Raw genomic sequence first — 16,467 nt, 5'->3', positions numbered from 1 at the left:
AAAGTTTCAAACTGTCTGTGTTTTATTAAATAATACGAAAGTAAGGATACAAATCTATTTGCTGCTTCCATCCTAATTCACAAAAAACTCGCGTCATCTACTAAACTATAGTTTCCGCCCCATTTCACTTAGTGCCCGGTGATTTTAGGAGCAAACAAAGTAAAAACAAATGGACTGGTTTGCATATTGACCTAGTAACCGTAACAAAAGTCAAGTGAGATCTGTACTCATTACACAAAGATTCTTAGAACGGACGATTTTAAGTAGCATTCGCCATATAAAACGTATCGCTATTATGCTTTATTATTTGTATATAACTATTGATTTATATGTCATCACTAACCGTAAGTTAAATATGGTACATATATTTGAAATATAATGATAAAATGTGCCCTCGTTGAATATATAACATGTTTATGATCCACAAAAATGTTTTGAATATTTTCTTTACACTTAACGCTAAACTTAGTTTCAATTCAAAACATCTTTTACCGTAATAGTATATTATTTATATGTATTTATTTTAACTGAGATTTTTTTTGATAAAAGTCGTTAATTTATATTCCATTATCAAAACTAGACGAAGACATTGGAAACTTTTAAGATTTTAGAGCAACTTTTAAATTCGTCTCGTTAAAATTCGTGCATAGAATAAATGGTTCGTGCTGAATTGTATGCGACAAATTTTTAGTTAATGTAGACGGAACAAAGAGCATGTTTGGAATCTCAAGTTCTAAGACTGATGTAGAAATATATATAGGCTATAATATTCTGTTACATTCAAAGATTCGGTGCGAAAGCAGATTTAATGCCCTTCATTGAATTGACAAGTACTATATCGTACCCAGAAATAGATATCATATCCTTTGCTAAGAGATATATAAATTTTATTGCACAAAATTTTAGTGTCGTGAGCATTACAATATGCAATAGCAAATGTCACCGTGTCTAACTCGCGCTTCTTTGTCCTACAGACGTTTGACAAACAATAATCTTATTTTAAACTGGCTGTTGTCACCATATTTTCACGTAAATTGTTATGACGGACTTATCATTCGATTTCTTGAAAATTTCTTTATACTTTACTTGGTGGTAATGAAACAATCTTAGAAGATTTTCCTTTTGACTAAAGTAATAATTTTAATATCAGCCTTTAATTGATGACGCAATAGCGTAAAAACGTTTAGTTGAATTGGAAAATTCCTCCACTTTGGAGTAGGTTAAAAAGTTGCCTAAATTACTCCTTATGACATCATATGACACAGACAAAAATTTAAAAAAATGCAGGTTTAAAGGTACAGCATATAGTTTTATATGCGTCTAGTAAAAACCTGACAATTTGAAATTGTAAAGAATCGTAATTTTTTTTATTTCTATGGCTATTAGTATCGATGAATAACTAATATCTTTATATACTGACACATATTTTTAATGTAAGTTAAACCTATCATACCCTTTCTACATTACTCTCGAATTTCTGTATTTTTTATCCTATTATTTTTGTCGTATATTTAAAATATGACAATACGATTTTTTTAACACAAACACGGAGATGCAGCATCGAATTCTTGCTGGGCGTTTAATTCTATAATGACCGGATGTCCAAGACAAAGCAAGGTCTTTCTTAGCGAATCTAAGACCTCTAAGAATGCCCTCGCCTAAAATCGATCAACAATCTCAACTCAGCTAGACTCCATGTTTAATAATCGATATAAATGTAACTTATAAAATAACAAGCATTTCCCAAAAGCTATAAATAAATCTTGCAATGAAATTCCGCTTCCTCGAACACGCGTGCATTAGAATTTGAAACACTTAAATTATACGTTTTGATTTATTAATACTTATTTAAGACACATAATAAATTCCTTTACAAATTATTAAAAAGCGAGAAATAATATATGTTATCTATGTTTTTTTTTAATGCTATCTGTGAAAATATTTATCATTTTTAATAAATAAATATCATAAATTTATACAACAAACTAATTGATTATAGAAATTTATAAACATCAATTAATTGTTACGCAAGCGATTTATTTACAATATTTAACTGTCAGCTGTAAATGAAATGATTATGTGCACAACGTAAACACCGATATCATCTTTTTTCACATTTGATGTACATTTAAATTAAACTTTCTTCATTCGCAATTAAAGTATTAACAGCTTAATTTCTTTATATATATTGGAAAGTTTTGTCATGTTTTATTATAATTACGTTGAATAATTTATCAAATGCATTTATAGTTGTCTACATCTGAGTGAAAGAAACGCACAATGACACACGAGGTTCTGTTTCCGTTTTTATATATGCGTGGAACACTCGCAGCTTTCAGATATTATTGCATATGGAAAGCAAAATTTTACTTGTGATATATACTTGATAATATTTATGAATAAATAATGAACACGAAAACATATACTAATGTATAAAAAAAATATGAAATTAATCAAAATACATTTGATGGGACGTAACTGTTTCAATTATCTCGATTCTTGTTTTTATTGTAAAAAGAAAAATAAATAAATCCTTTTTATTGATTGCAATTTTATTTCAAAAAGCGTGTTACGGAACAAATAATCCGAATTTAAGTTTCGTATCAGATATAAAAGCGTACGCACAAGCGTAGCATAAAGCGATTGTGACAATGCTGCCAACCAAACGACAGAACCATACGCAGTCTGGATCTAAGCAAATCGGTCTTTGCTTCGGTGTGCACGTTTTTACCAGAGGCTTAGGCGTGATATCTTGACGGCTAAAACGTTTTACGATATTTAGAATAAGCCTTCATTATCATTAATCACTTGAAGTAAATAAAAAAGTATAATCAGTAACATAACATTTGCATATAATTATGTTAAAAAAACATACAAAATCATTATTTTATGTTGTCTCACATCTTCCTCCATTAGTTTTGTATTAACCATGTGTCGTCGGCCATATGTCTGGTGAAATGAAATAACTATATAAACCTTTCAAAAAATAAGTACTTTAAACAAAAATACAAATCAGTATAAAAATGAACACACATTTATTGATCTCATTAGATAAATACAAAGGACTAATACTTTCGCGAGTATTCATTAAAATAAAACTGATATTACTTTTCAGCAACCGTGATCACGGGCAGACGAGATGTGAATGTCTGTCAGTTGGTCCTGTTATTTATCATCTACCGCCATCGATTTCTTAATTTTCTGGCGTACCGCTCTGGATGCCGGCAGAATGTATTTACGGTGTCACGAAGTCCTGCGGTGTGGTCACGGACATAGGTTTTTATATTTTTTTTATCGTTATCACGGTTGCTGAAAAGTAACCAAAACGTCGGGATTATGTAGGTAAAATAATAAAATTCGCGTAGTAAATCCGATAAATATTAGTTTTATTTTAATAAAAAGGACTCCTTGTTATAAATCTCATAAAAAAAACGATTCTTTAATAATGACACCAAGCAAACTGAAGTATCCCAACACATAATTAAATTACACCAAACAAATAGCTCCAAACACAAAAAGTTGCTCATCACTCAAACATCAAACATGTCTTTAAAAGCTACTGGAAGTCAAATAGAAATTTATAGTTAAATAATTATATACTTTATACGTACTTGAGACGAAAATCATATCGTATGTTGTATGTAGTGTAATTAATTTTAGCTAAATACAAAATGAAACAGAAAAATCCAATTAATGTGATAGCGAACGCAACGAATTCCAAATACCAAAGGACGTTTGTGAATATACCAAACATAATGTATTATTTATACGTATTTGTTTTAAAATTTTATGTCATTCTTTGGTATTGTCAAAATCTTATTCTCTTTTGCAACCATGGAGATATTATATTTTTATGTAAGAATCGATACTTCTGAGACACGACGACGTTTAATATTGGAAATTTTATTATGACGCATCATATTTAACACCGAATGAGATTGTTTATGGTGTCTATTAATTCATTATTTTATACACCAGCAGTATTAGTCTAGCACGTATTAGTCCATCTCTGTTTATTTAATTTCATCCAATTTCTATGTCAAACACGTATTATGGAAGTAAATATGTTATAGATATTTAAAATGTCAATAAATTAATTATCTATATTACTTAATTGTATCTGAACCTATTCAGCCGATTAAAAAAAAAAAAACAGAAATATAAACTTTCACACTTGTGATATTAATAGGTACATATACTTATTTACAACATACACATGCATGCACTGAGTTATTAAAATTATATTGATGCAAGAGAGAGTGTGCGAATAATTAATTATACATGAACCGACAAACAGTAAAAATAAAACGCAACAAATAAGTTTAAGAATCGTGAAGGTTAATTTCATTTCAATTAAATTTTTTTACAGGATGTACGAGGAGCAATCACTTTTAAATATCTTACAGTGAAAGCAAAACGTCAATAAAATTTGCTCTGAGATAAGTATTGTTACAGCAAAGTTACGTAACTATGATGGTTAGTGGTCACAGTGATTGTCTTTTACGATATTCAATTAGGTATCTGACTAATGGACTTTGTAATAGTTCAGCCGTCGCTCTCAATATACTAACTCTATTATAGGATTAACTTTCTGAGACATACGTTCTATACTTTTTTATTTTCAACATCAACAATTGAAAGTATTATTTTAATATATAATTATATGTAACGTAATAAGTTCACATATAATGAAAATTCAAGACATACCATTAGCAAAGCGTCTCTCGTTCATATTAAGAATAAGATTATATTATTCATAAGATTTACGAATGAAAAACTGTTAACGTTCTGTTTGTAGTGTGGCGATGTTAATGCAAAATTGTGGTAAGCGTATATAATATTTTACGACAATAAATAAATTGTTGTAAGTGAATAAGATTGGTAGTTAAAATATATTTTGATATTTAGAATTAATTTCATTTTTAGTAGTTTTATTTTATTGAATATTCATTAGTTCTCAATTTATTTACATTATCCTGGAAAATTTATAAAAATACACATGTAATATGAGCTATATAATGTTAGTGGTGGTAAGATAATTTTCTTGAGACGATTATTGAGTTAATAATAAAAAAATAGTATTATTTTGAGTCGTTTATAATAAGTAATGTCATTGAATGTCAATGTCAAGTGTTATGTCAGAAAAATGCATTTGTGGTAGGTATATGTTACAATTTAAATAGAAAATTTGTGTTAGGTCTACGGGTACGTTACAATAATTCAAACACACTATAAAAAAATCTCTCTAACTTATTACTTTATTTTAATATCCACGTTCAATTATAAAAATATATAATATTTCGAGGGTACACGTTTAAAATTATGCATTTCTTTTTTTTTTAATATATTGGCTAGTTTTCTGTCATATCATCAGGCAGACACTTTCATGCCGTTCTCAAATGATCACACCAGCAAAAGTAATCGAAATTGCCGGTTACAAAAAGTAAAGTTACTTTTAAAAGTTTAAAAGAAAAATATTCCATATACCTATTAAATATAGAAAAAATGGTCAGAGAAGAAAATATTTTTTGAAGTGAAACTTCTTTAAATCATTGTGATTTCAAACTCAATGAAACGAAAAAAGAAGTCCATACAGACACAACACATAAATTACATAGGATTCAGCCGGCGAGAGAATGAGATCAGCAAAAAGTCGTGGTGGCCTGGAGGTTAAAGGCCCGCCTTTCATACGTGAGGGTGCGGGTTCGAAACCTGGCAAGTACCAACGTGATCTTTTCCGAATCATATGTACTTTCTAAGACTATTTAGACACCACTGACGGTCGGTGAAGGAAAACATCGTAAAGAAACCTGGTTTTATAATTTCAAATTATAAGATTGAAATCGCCAATCCGTCTTGAGCAAGCGTGGTGATTAATGCTCTAACCTTCGCCATGTGAGAAGAGGCCTTTGCTCAGCAGTGGGCTCCTATAGGCTGATGATGATGATGAGAATGAAATAGGACACGTTAGACGTTCTCCGTCTCCACTTTACTTAACTTTTTATAGCATCCCTACTACAGTCTACTATACATTGTCCATATGTACATATGCTCCTGGGTAGTGGGATAGTCCGTATATCTACATGTACATATATCCTGCTCTAGGTCCGAGTATTCTGCGTGTTACGTTAGTATGTGTTTAATGCACGTGTTTGCGCCTGCGTATTAGAAACTTTAAGTATAAGTGTGTTTATTGTTGATGAATTATATATTAATTTTATACCTATGTCAAAAACTAAAGCTGAAAAAATCGTGAATACTGGCGGAAAAGTTTAAAAAAAAACAAAAAAAACCGCAAATAGTATTTTATTGGTTGACTATATCTGACTCAATCTCTCATAGCCTACCCCTGATTAAAAATAGTTATTGAAGAGTATTCAAAATGATATAATTTGAAATGTTTTCTGTAATTTTCATTCTTTTTTTATGTGCTTATAAATAAACAGTTTACATGAAGCGACTGTTAATTTTTTTAATACTTTACAGCAAGTTTTTTAAACAGGGACTTTTCAGAAGTTTCACTTTTACTGCGTGTGACTTGCACACACACACACGTTTTTTTTATTTGTTATAATATCTATTTTTTCCGTTTCTCTAAAAGTGTCCATTGCTGTTTTTTAAACTACGGTTTAACTAGTTTTATTGACAGAGTAACGATGTTTTATTTTGTGATACTCATTTAAATTAACACTTAAGGGTTTAATTTAACACATATACTTGCATAGTTTTTCTACTTTTTAAAATATTTTCTTTATTTAATTAATATAAAGTAAAACATTTTTTTTCTTTATTTAGTATTTAAGGTTAAAAGTAGTGAATTCTGACTCAGAATTTTTTATACATGTATAATGTATTAAATCAAATACTTGTGTTATTTTCTATAAAAATTGTTCTCCAACAAACAAAACTTCCACAAGCGATCTCTGTGATTAATGTCGTTATTTTTGAATGATTAATATTTTAATATAGTAGGTATTGTTGAAGATGACAGAACAAAAGTATATAATTTTATAGTGATGTTGAGCCGGGTCAACAAAACATCATGAAAAGTTTCTTTATTCTTAATCTTTATATTTTATTCTGTAATTCTTCTTCTTAGTTAGAATATAAGCGTGCCACCAACCAGTGGTCAATAATTTAAAATACCTACAAATTTAAAAAAATATGAAACTGTCCATCTCAATCATATTTTTTGCTCCTCACAGACAGACATACATACATACTGCAAATTAAAAGCGCTGCTAAGACTTTTAAAAAATAAAATCGAGAAAATATACTTAAATATTATTTTAAATTTGAATTTTAATCTTCATTATGTTTATTTTCTAAGACGGATCAGATAAAGCGAAAATATAGGTAAATTTAAATGTCATTGACAAGAAACTCCCATTAATTCAGATTTCTTATCATTTCTACGATTTTCATGTCAAAATTATAGTCCCTATTTTGTATTATATTCATATAAATTCTTAACGTAAGTGAATGTAAAAATATTATCCATATAAGTTACACATTTAATATAAAATAGATGAATTTCTATTACTTCAGCTTATGTGCTTGTTTGTCTATGGTTAATTAAAAAAATAACACTGTCGAATGTTGATGTGTCTTAATGGGTTTTCAACAAAAATATTTATTTCCAGAAACGGATTTTCAAAGGGTCAGTTTCAGAATATTTTCTATTTATAAATGAATAATGTCCCGGTTTCTACTTGACATAAATAACCATATGATTTTAATTTGTTTAAAATAAATTGAAAAATTTCCAGTTATTTTTGAAAATATAATTATAAAAAGAAAATATTTTAATAAACATATGTATAATATGTAGAAAAAAAATTTGACGAATCTATATATGGCTAGTTTATTTTTCATCTTCATAAGGAGACAAATTATCATGTTGGCAAAATGATATGTCCAGTGTCACGACTGCCGACATTAAACTATGTGTCAAAAATACAGCTGATACGGAATCTTAAATGAAAAATATATTGCAATATGTAAAATAGTACCTCAAAATGCATAATACGTTTTACAATAATTTATTTAATTTAACCCGCGCTAATTGTCAAAACACACTCGATCGGTCATAGATACTATACCCACAAGTGAGGTTGTTAAAGTTCAGAGTTTTATGAAATTATGAACTAAAAAGGTGCGGTATGTATGATAATTACGAATTAGAAGATCACAAAATGAAAGGCACGCTTAGAGACTGGCGCAAGGCGCTGCGAACTCCAGCCACGTACAGAGTTGGGAACGCAGTGAGAATACAACCACAATTCATGTTTTTGATTATGCTGCTGGGTTTTTTTCTTTTAATTCTATTCTACTATAATTGGTGTACGAGTCCACGATCAATACATATTTGGACGCAAAGTTCCCGTATTTATAATACTACATACCCTTTAACACCAGCTTACCAAACTGGTGATGTGTATACCTTCAGAATAGGTATAGTCTCTGACTTAGACACAAATTCTAAAAGTAGTTCTAAGCCTAACACATACCATAGTTATTTTAAGAAGGGTTACTTGAGCTATGATCCTGTAAAGAAATATGTCACTGTGAAATGGGACAATGCAATTTTATTGTCTTCAACTTACTCGCATAAAGGAAGAGGGATGGAGTTATCTGAGTTAATTGTATATGATGGCAGATTATTGACTTTTGATGATCGCTCTGGAATGGTAAGGAATTTGAAATCAATATAATTATAATGTTTCACTAATTTTCACATAGTTAATTAAAAAATGTATTGTAATGTACTTGTATATGATAAATTTTCTTTGTTAGTCTTTGTAATACATCAATTAAACAACTGTTGTCACATATTTTGACAAATATTGAAATCTAGTATAAATCATGTTTACTGATTACTTTGTATAAAATAAACTTTCAGGTTTTTGAAATTGTAAACAACAAAATGGTGCCATGGGTGATACTGTCGGATGGGAATGGCCAAAACGAGAAAGGTTACAAATCTGAGTGGGCGACAGTTAAAGATGAAATACTATATGTAGGTTCCATGGGTAAGGAATGGACGACAGCTAGCGGACAATTTCAGAGCTATGATCCTATGTGGGTGAAGGCTATAAACATGCGAGGGGAGGTAATATTTTTTTTTAATTACTAATTGGCTAGTCTAGTATATTGAGTGTATGTAGTCAGCACCTTTGCTATTTTTTGTCTACATATAAATATATTCTTCGAAACAAAAAAAAACTGGCAGCCTTTAATGTGTATATAGACACTGATAAAGTAATATTATTAATGTCGACAATTCAATGAATTAATATTGATAAGTGATTAAATCCAAAAGCTTTTTGTGTTAGAAATTATCAAATGATAAGATATATATGAATATACTTCCTAAACTATACACTTTTAGCATTTTCAATAGAGTATAATAATGTTTTTTTTTATTTTATTCCTACTAAAAACAGTTGTTAATTGTAAATTTATTTTCTGTCAGGCTGTTTGGAAAATACTATGAGAATAATAATTTAATATTATAATACAGCCGCATTATGTTTGAAGATAACTCTTAAATTGTATGTTTAATGAGATAGTAAGGGATTTTACTTTGTTTTATATAAATGTTGTGTCATCATTATATTAATTTCAGATACAACATTTGAGTTGGGTCAATCAATTCAAGGCCATAAGGCTCTCTATTGGCATTAAATGGCCAGGTTATATGATACACGAGTCCGGGGTGTGGTCGGTGGTTAACAAAAAATGGCATTTCCTGCCGAGGAGGTGCAGCCACGAGTCCTACAATGAAACCAGGGATGAAGTTATGGGCTGCAACTACCTTATCACTGCAAATGATGACTTTAGTCAAGTTAAAGCTATAGAGGTATAGGATTTCGTATTTTTTCATCTACATTCCTTTATTTATTTATGAGGTCATAATATTTGTAAAGTTAATTTTTGGAATATATGATAATATTTTGTTATTGATTGCATAAAGTAGAATTTATTGTACTTATACCTTTGTCTTTACCAGTAATTGGCAATGACATACTAATTAACATCAAGTATCACAGTGTTGTTATTTACTCAAACTATATTTCCTACTGTTCCGTATCATTACTACAGTGTTTAGAGCATAATTCCGCCTCATAAATTCGGTTACAGTGTGAAGGGAAGATATTCCTCATTATTTATTTTGTAATGAATGTAATAAGTAATAATTTTACTTCCAGATAACAAAGCACCATCCGAAGCATGGCTTCTCTTCATTCAAGTTCATACCTGGATCAAACGATGAAGCAATTGTTGCTTTAAAGACAACGGAATACGAAGGGAAAACGGCCACATACATTACAGCCTTCACAACGGATGGTACGGTTCTACTTAAAGATACTCTCGTGGAAAATCTTAAATATGAGGGATTTGAATTTATATGATTTTTTATAATAACAACACTAAAACATTTACCATCAAGCGTAACTGACAATTAAAAATGGACTTTATTGGATACGATTTAAGATTGATTTCCATATAAAGTGATTTTTTAAAGCGACAAAATAGTTAAATTCAAACAATTTGGCTGTGCAGGCATTTGATACATTGCAAACGTAAAAAATAACACCAATGTTTTGATAACACTTTATATTATAATAATAAGATTTTCTGTTTGTTTTCACACAAAATAAACAAACGACACATTTTATATTAAGAAAGATTAACAATCTTTATTGTTGTTTTGTAAATGTGTACATATGTAAATTACAACTTGTTACAAAGATTTTGTTTCATTTTATAAAAAATAATAATAATAAATCTATTTATAGTTATGTCTGAACTCCAACAGGTTTGTTATTGATGGTCAAAATAAGCAACAATATGGAAATATATAAACATTTATTTATAGACAATATCACATTGCTTCCTAATCAACTATTTCGTAGCGTTACGAACATACATCTTAAGACAAACCCTTAAACTAACTCAACCTTTTGGCTAATAAAACAATCAAAGACCATAGACAATAATTAAAAAGGTAAACTAAAAATAAAATAAAGAGGAACACAAAACCAAAGGATAATAAACCTTAAAAATCACAAGGAATATATAATTAAAACTAAAAGAAAATATAAATGGTACAAACATTTCAATTATGTTTGAAATAATAAAATATTAAAATAGTTTAAATTATTAGTCAATAAGAACTAAAATCGTATGCTCATTTCAAGCCAATAGATCGAGTTATTTGTTCGAACACCGTCCATGCCATGGCCGCCATGAGGGTTCTGCGAAGCATTCTGGGCACAGCTCCCTTGAAGTAACCTTTTATTCCATAATTCTGTAATTAAAGATATAATAATATTTTTAGTAGCACTAATAGATTAAGTGAACGAAACATTTTTTATACAAGAGGAAAGAATTATCAAGTGTATCTAGATCTGGTCAGCTTTTATGGCGAACTTGTTTGAAATCGATTTTTCATAAAATAATCAAATCGAATTGAGACTTTCATTTCAATGATATATTTTATCTTCTTTTTTAAAGCTATGGCTTCATTTTCAATAAAAAAAATATCAACTAGCAACAACTGACAACTGAAATTTTTTTTTTTTGGAATAATTACAAGTTTTTAAATTTAATATGTTTCAGTAATAATAACTACAGTAAAGTACTAATAAATCTTTAAGTTGCTCGTAGTAAATAATATTATGAACAATTAAAAAGGTATACAGCCGTTTTTTGAATTCCGTATCTATAGATAATAATTGAACTATCAAAAATTGATAACCTCCCATAGACAATATTTTGATAAAAACAAGTGACTAATAAGCCATGCGAATGTCATTTTATTGGCACGTGCTTTTATTAATTGTCAGCATTAAAATTTAATTGGCTGACAAAAAAGAACAATCTAGAAGGTTATTAAAAATGAGATACTGTATCTCATAAAACTTTGAACTTTAGTCAGGTGAGATATTTGATTTATTGTTAAATTGACAAAGATTAAACAATTAATGAAGCACAATGAATTTAAATAAATTTATTATAATAAAGTACATATAAGTAACATTTCAGATTGAAGGCCGATTGCATTTTTTTAGGGCAGAGTTAAGATTTTACTTCTGTTACACCTGTGTGTGAGTGTTTTATGTTGACATTTTTATATTATCTACGTTTATGGCCCATGCACCGATTTTCGTGATATTGTTTCTTTAGCCCGAGAAATATTTTTTCTAAAATGTGATATCTCGCTTAAGAATACTATTTTATATGTTTATAAGGGAGAGAGAAAACACCTAGTCTTTCGATAAGTAAAAAGCTTAAAGTTAATGTTGCACCAACTGAACTAAGACGTCTAAAAGTCTCATAGTCAGTGATCGTATTGGTGAATATTTTAGTGAGTGTAATAATCAATTAGGCATTCAGTTGAAACGATAATGTACAATATCATAAGACTATACTTCAATAAACAGAAAAGAATGTAACCAACCTGGTTTACATACATGGCTGCGCTGAAAGCGTTCGGAAACTTGTCTGGGTATAGCTGCATTTTGGTCTTGAGTACATCGGCCGGGTTAGTGGCGAGTGAAGCCGCTATACCAGCTACGATACCACACGAGAAATGTATCATTGATGCCGCTGCTGGGGTCGACATCCATTCTGGTGGAGAAAGGAGATAATCATAGCGTTCATTAATTGATGAATAGATGAATAATAAGAAATTTTATTAAATTGTTCATGAATGTACGAACATTTTGTCAATATCTTGGGCCTTTTGAACATAAGCTTGAACATAATCTTATAATAAGGTTTTATTAGTTACCTTTAGGCATGGCTTGTTTGGTTTGTGTATAGAACATGAGATATAGCCCAGAAAAAGGTGCATCTCTAGCCAGAGTTGGTCCAAGCCCACAGGATAATCCTCTGATTCCCTCTGCTTTGTAAATTGATTTTAAGGCGCTCCGGAGACCATTGTATTTGTATACTCCAGATTCGTATCTAAAAAAAAACTATCTCTTAGAAAGTGTTCTTGAGAATGCGATCTTTTACTTCTAAATTGTGATTGATTTACTCTGGTTTACCTTGTTTTGATAACTGTCATAGGTATTAAAGCGACGCCGCTCATAGTCCTAGCCACTACCCCTAATCCAACCGCTTCCATAGCGCCTAAGTCCTGTTTAGTCTTTCCTAGTTTAGACTTTAGCCAGTGAAGGGATGAGAAGTACAACCCGACGCCCGGTACGCATCTCGCGATCGAAGGCACCATTCCTCTCCAAAGACCAACTATTTGTTCCTGACGTACGATGTTTACGAAGATTGTGATCATGCCGGGTTGGATTCGGCTGCTGGGAGACAATTTTACATATGAAATTTCGTTATATTAGATATTACTTTAATTTATTTGGTGTAGATTTGACTTGGCAATAGAAATATTCTTCTAATTAGCTGCCTATTTAAATCTTTTGAAGTCTTTGGACTTCCTAATATCCTTATCGTTATAATAACGGAGTTTAGAAATAGAGCGAAGTTCAAACAGTTGCTAGGGAACAAATAACCTTATCTTTAATAATACTTACTTGACCGTCGCCGCCACAACATGTTGGCTGGGGTTTTGGAGTCTTGTCTTGACTAAATCCAATGGTTGGAAGAGGATTGTGCTGAAAGTTCCTGAAAACGATCCCGCCAGAAACGCTTTGAAGACCGGGTGATACTGCGAAGCAAAACAAGAAATCTTTAAAACTTATAACAATTAATATCAAAACTTAATTAATCATGTAACCTGCGGAAACTACGCTTTTATCTGCTAAAACAAAGTGATACACAAGCTGCGTTTGTTGAATAATTCAAAGATACCCTCTGACCTACACGAGTATCGTGTTATATTATCTCGATAAGTTTTTATCATTCTTTGATTTGTGTTAATATGATTTGCTTTAATAAGGAAATTTATTCATATTAATTCAAAGGCCAGTCTTAAGACACTTACGTTTGCAACGATGTCCATTTTCTTAATATAAATTCCTCTCTGGATAGTTCAATATAGCAGTCAGGTAATATCCTTTGGATATACTCCGTATTTGTAGTACTCGAAATTATAAAGCCAATGGCAACAGATATTTTTTAACTGAAATACTTTCAGTTGGAAATCTAAATCGTATCCGAATAGTCCGAATAGTAAATAGGGTTGACTCGGTACATTAAAGTTATTGTCATTTTTTGGAGCAGATTTAATGAAAATTGATGCATGTATGCTGACCCCGGAATTAATCTTAAACAAATATATCCTTCCAGCTTCTTAATATGGAAGGCAATGTCCAATTTACACAAACGGAACTAATATGGAGATAGAAAATCACAGTAATTAACGAATTTAGCCATGAGGGAAAATTAAATGAGATGTGAAATTTAACAACGAATTTAAACACAAAGTATTTAAGAACGAAACGTGTTTTTCGTACAATGTATAATCACGGACTGGTGGCCAATGTAAAGAAAAAGGGGTTATAGATAGTTAATTTATAGGAGGTCTTATCATCTGTAGACAAGAGTGGGTGAGTGAGGTCTAAGGTCAGTTTGACCTTACAGATAGCAGTTGATATTACACTGACTAGGGGGTAATGGATAGCTATACTCGGTTATTGGCTGGCTTTTCTGTTCATATATTTACAGTCCAACAATATAATTCTTTAATCAGCTTAAAAGACAATTAATTGTTTTTTGTTCATATTTATTGCACTTCATACTGCATATTTATATTATACTGTCATTTTACCGAAAGTATAACAGTAAAATTTTTGTTGTACTCTAATATATTTTCTTCTTGTTCCATATCTGTTTAACTTAATCTATATGAAATGTTCATACAATTTAAAACACATACATATTTGTAGAAATTTATTTATAAAAGATACATTTACCAACAGTAATCTTAGTACATGAACACTTACATAAAAACAATTCTTTTTATGATTCAATATATATATAAGATTGCTAAGACAGTGCGATAAATTTAAATAGTTTTTAAATATTTTTTTATTTTACCAGACTTAGTTGTAAAATATTGATATGTAATTACAATATATCGGTATTATAGAATGATATGGGATACTTGTGGATTGTTTAATTCTTTACCAATATTTTATAAAACAAATATATACCTATTAGTAAATATTTAATAGCTATAAAATGTGGATAATCATAAACAAACCTTCATAAACTTTGTAACAAATAATAACTTACTTATATTGATTTAATCTGTTTGCTTTACTCTAGATATTATTAATTTATATTTGAACAAAATAAGCAAATTCTTTCAATAGTCAATTGGACATCTTAACAACGGCTCTTTGGTAATAGAGAAGAAAAACTTAGATAATCGTATGATCTCCGTTGAAATTATTTTACAGGATGTTGGTTCAGTTTTATCAATATATGACCCTGACAAGTGTCCACTTCAATTAGTTATGTAAACACTGTTAAATGTATTAGCTTATGTTAACTGTAAAGCATGACGACATTTAGATATACATTGCGGTCTTGTTTACAATATTATAATTAAACCTTTTAAGAACACGAGGAATCATTAGGGACATTCTTATCACTCGCAGGGGGTCTTACTTACTTCGTTATCATTTCTCAGGTCAACAGGCGGAGTGTCAATTGCCCATCCGTTTGACAACGCCCCCAACTGCGACATCACAAATAATTATTTCATATTAATAATAAGCAATTTTGTATCGTTATATGCCTAATGACGCATTAAAGTTATAATGAATTCAATATTCAATAATATTGTTTTCAATATTGACGTGACATTTACGTCAAAAACGACAAGTCATAAAATGACGTAAAAAGTTTTTTTTTAATCAAAATATTTTTGCAAATGCGCTTAAATTATCATAATATAACATTGTTGTAATATATTTATAACAATCCCAAAAATGTAACCTCCATAGAGGTCCTAAATTCTAACCTCTTTTAAAAAATTACAAGAATATATTTTGGGCAGTATCAATTTCGTAGAAATTTTAACATTAAAAACTTAAACTCTAATAAGAAAAAAGATATTAACATTTTTGGTGGTTGTTTCTTTTACATATTTCGATAAATTAAATATAAAGACGATATCTGATTCAGTAAAATTTAAACCGTTTTTATGTAGGCATATATTGTCTAGTTTTCTCAAATTAATAAAAAAAGACCTGGATGATCAAAAATTATGACTCAAATTTTATATATGTTCAGACAATATTTGTTTTTAAAATTCTTTAATTAAGGTTATCGTATAGGTTATCAGGGTTGATAATGCTTAAGCGGGGGGTACAAAACTTTACCCTGGCGTTCACGTGATAGTGTTATTCCGTAGTGTGATAATACCTTCAAAATAATTGTATAGGGTAAGGTAAGAAAAATGATTTAATTTTCAGTTAGTATTGATGCTAGACAAATAAATTTTACCTTATTTAATTTGTGCCTAGTATAAATACTATT

At 29.8% G+C, this 16,467-nt stretch overlaps 2 protein-coding genes and 1 long non-coding RNA gene across 5 annotated transcripts; 1 reads left to right on the top strand and 2 right to left on the bottom strand.

Moving 5' to 3' along the window:
* Window positions 1-2,534: 2,534 nt before the first annotated feature.
* On the bottom strand, window positions 2,535-3,884 carry LOC116774954 (uncharacterized). Its single transcript, XR_004353797.2, has 3 exons — window positions 3,612-3,884; window positions 2,876-2,949; window positions 2,535-2,759 (listed from the first exon to the last, which is right to left on the bottom strand). It is a non-coding gene; the product is annotated as an uncharacterized LOC116774954 (long non-coding RNA).
* Window positions 3,885-7,911: 4,027 nt separating this feature from the next.
* On the top strand, window positions 7,912-10,754 carry LOC116775236 (apyrase). The gene is made up of 4 exons (XM_032668092.2): window positions 7,912-8,690; window positions 8,903-9,112; window positions 9,629-9,862; window positions 10,212-10,754. The coding sequence occupies exons 1-4, from the start codon at window positions 8,163-8,165 to the stop codon at window positions 10,413-10,415; spliced, it is 1,176 nt and encodes a 391-aa protein (XP_032523983.2). The 5' UTR covers window positions 7,912-8,162; the 3' UTR covers window positions 10,416-10,754.
* Window positions 10,755-10,857: 103 nt separating this feature from the next.
* On the bottom strand, window positions 10,858-15,801 carry LOC116774781 (mitochondrial glycine transporter-like). Of its 3 annotated transcripts, none has more exons than XM_061521180.1 (6): window positions 15,599-15,801; window positions 13,554-13,687; window positions 13,059-13,319; window positions 12,800-12,975; window positions 12,467-12,636; window positions 10,858-11,314 (listed from the first exon to the last, which is right to left on the bottom strand). In XM_061521180.1, the coding sequence occupies exons 1-6, from the start codon at window positions 15,671-15,673 to the stop codon at window positions 11,195-11,197; spliced, it is 936 nt and encodes a 311-aa protein (XP_061377164.1). In that variant the 5' UTR covers window positions 15,674-15,801; the 3' UTR covers window positions 10,858-11,194. The 3 variants fall into 3 exon arrangements, with proteins under 3 accessions (XP_061377164.1, XP_061377163.1, XP_061377165.1); XM_061521179.1 differs by having other exon boundaries at window positions 13,059-13,322; window positions 15,599-15,800; XM_061521181.1 differs by lacking the exon at window positions 15,599-15,801 and adding an exon at window positions 13,964-14,688 and having other exon boundaries at window positions 13,059-13,322.
* Window positions 15,802-16,467: the final 666 nt, after the last annotated feature.

This window comes from Danaus plexippus, chromosome 8, assembly GCF_018135715.1.
Source record: "Danaus plexippus chromosome 8, MEX_DaPlex, whole genome shotgun sequence".
Classification (NCBI taxonomy): Eukaryota; Metazoa; Arthropoda; class Insecta; order Lepidoptera; family Nymphalidae; genus Danaus; species Danaus plexippus.
This window is presented reverse-complemented; position numbering and strand designations above follow the sequence as displayed.

Coding starts and splice junctions, on each gene's coding strand:
- LOC116775236 (XM_032668092.2), top strand. CDS start 8,163: ATGTATGATAATTACGAATTAGAAGATCACAAAATGAAAGGCACGCTT. Junction 9,113..9,628: donor CTATAAACATGCGAGGGGAG/GTAATATTTTTT, acceptor TATTAATTTCAG/ATACAACATTTGAGTTGGGT. Junction 9,863..10,211: donor GTCAAGTTAAAGCTATAGAG/GTATAGGATTTC, acceptor TTTTACTTCCAG/ATAACAAAGCACCATCCGAA.
- LOC116774781 (XM_061521179.1), bottom strand. CDS start 15,673: ATGTCGCAGTTGGGGGCGTTGTCAAACGGATGGGCAATTGACACTCCG. Junction 12,976..13,058: donor ATGACAGTTATCAAAACAAG/GTAAACCAGAGT, acceptor GTTTTTTTTTAG/ATACGAATCTGGAGTATACA. Junction 11,315..12,466: donor CAGCCATGTATGTAAACCAG/GTTGGTTACATT, acceptor CTTTAATTACAG/AATTATGGAATAAAAGGTTA.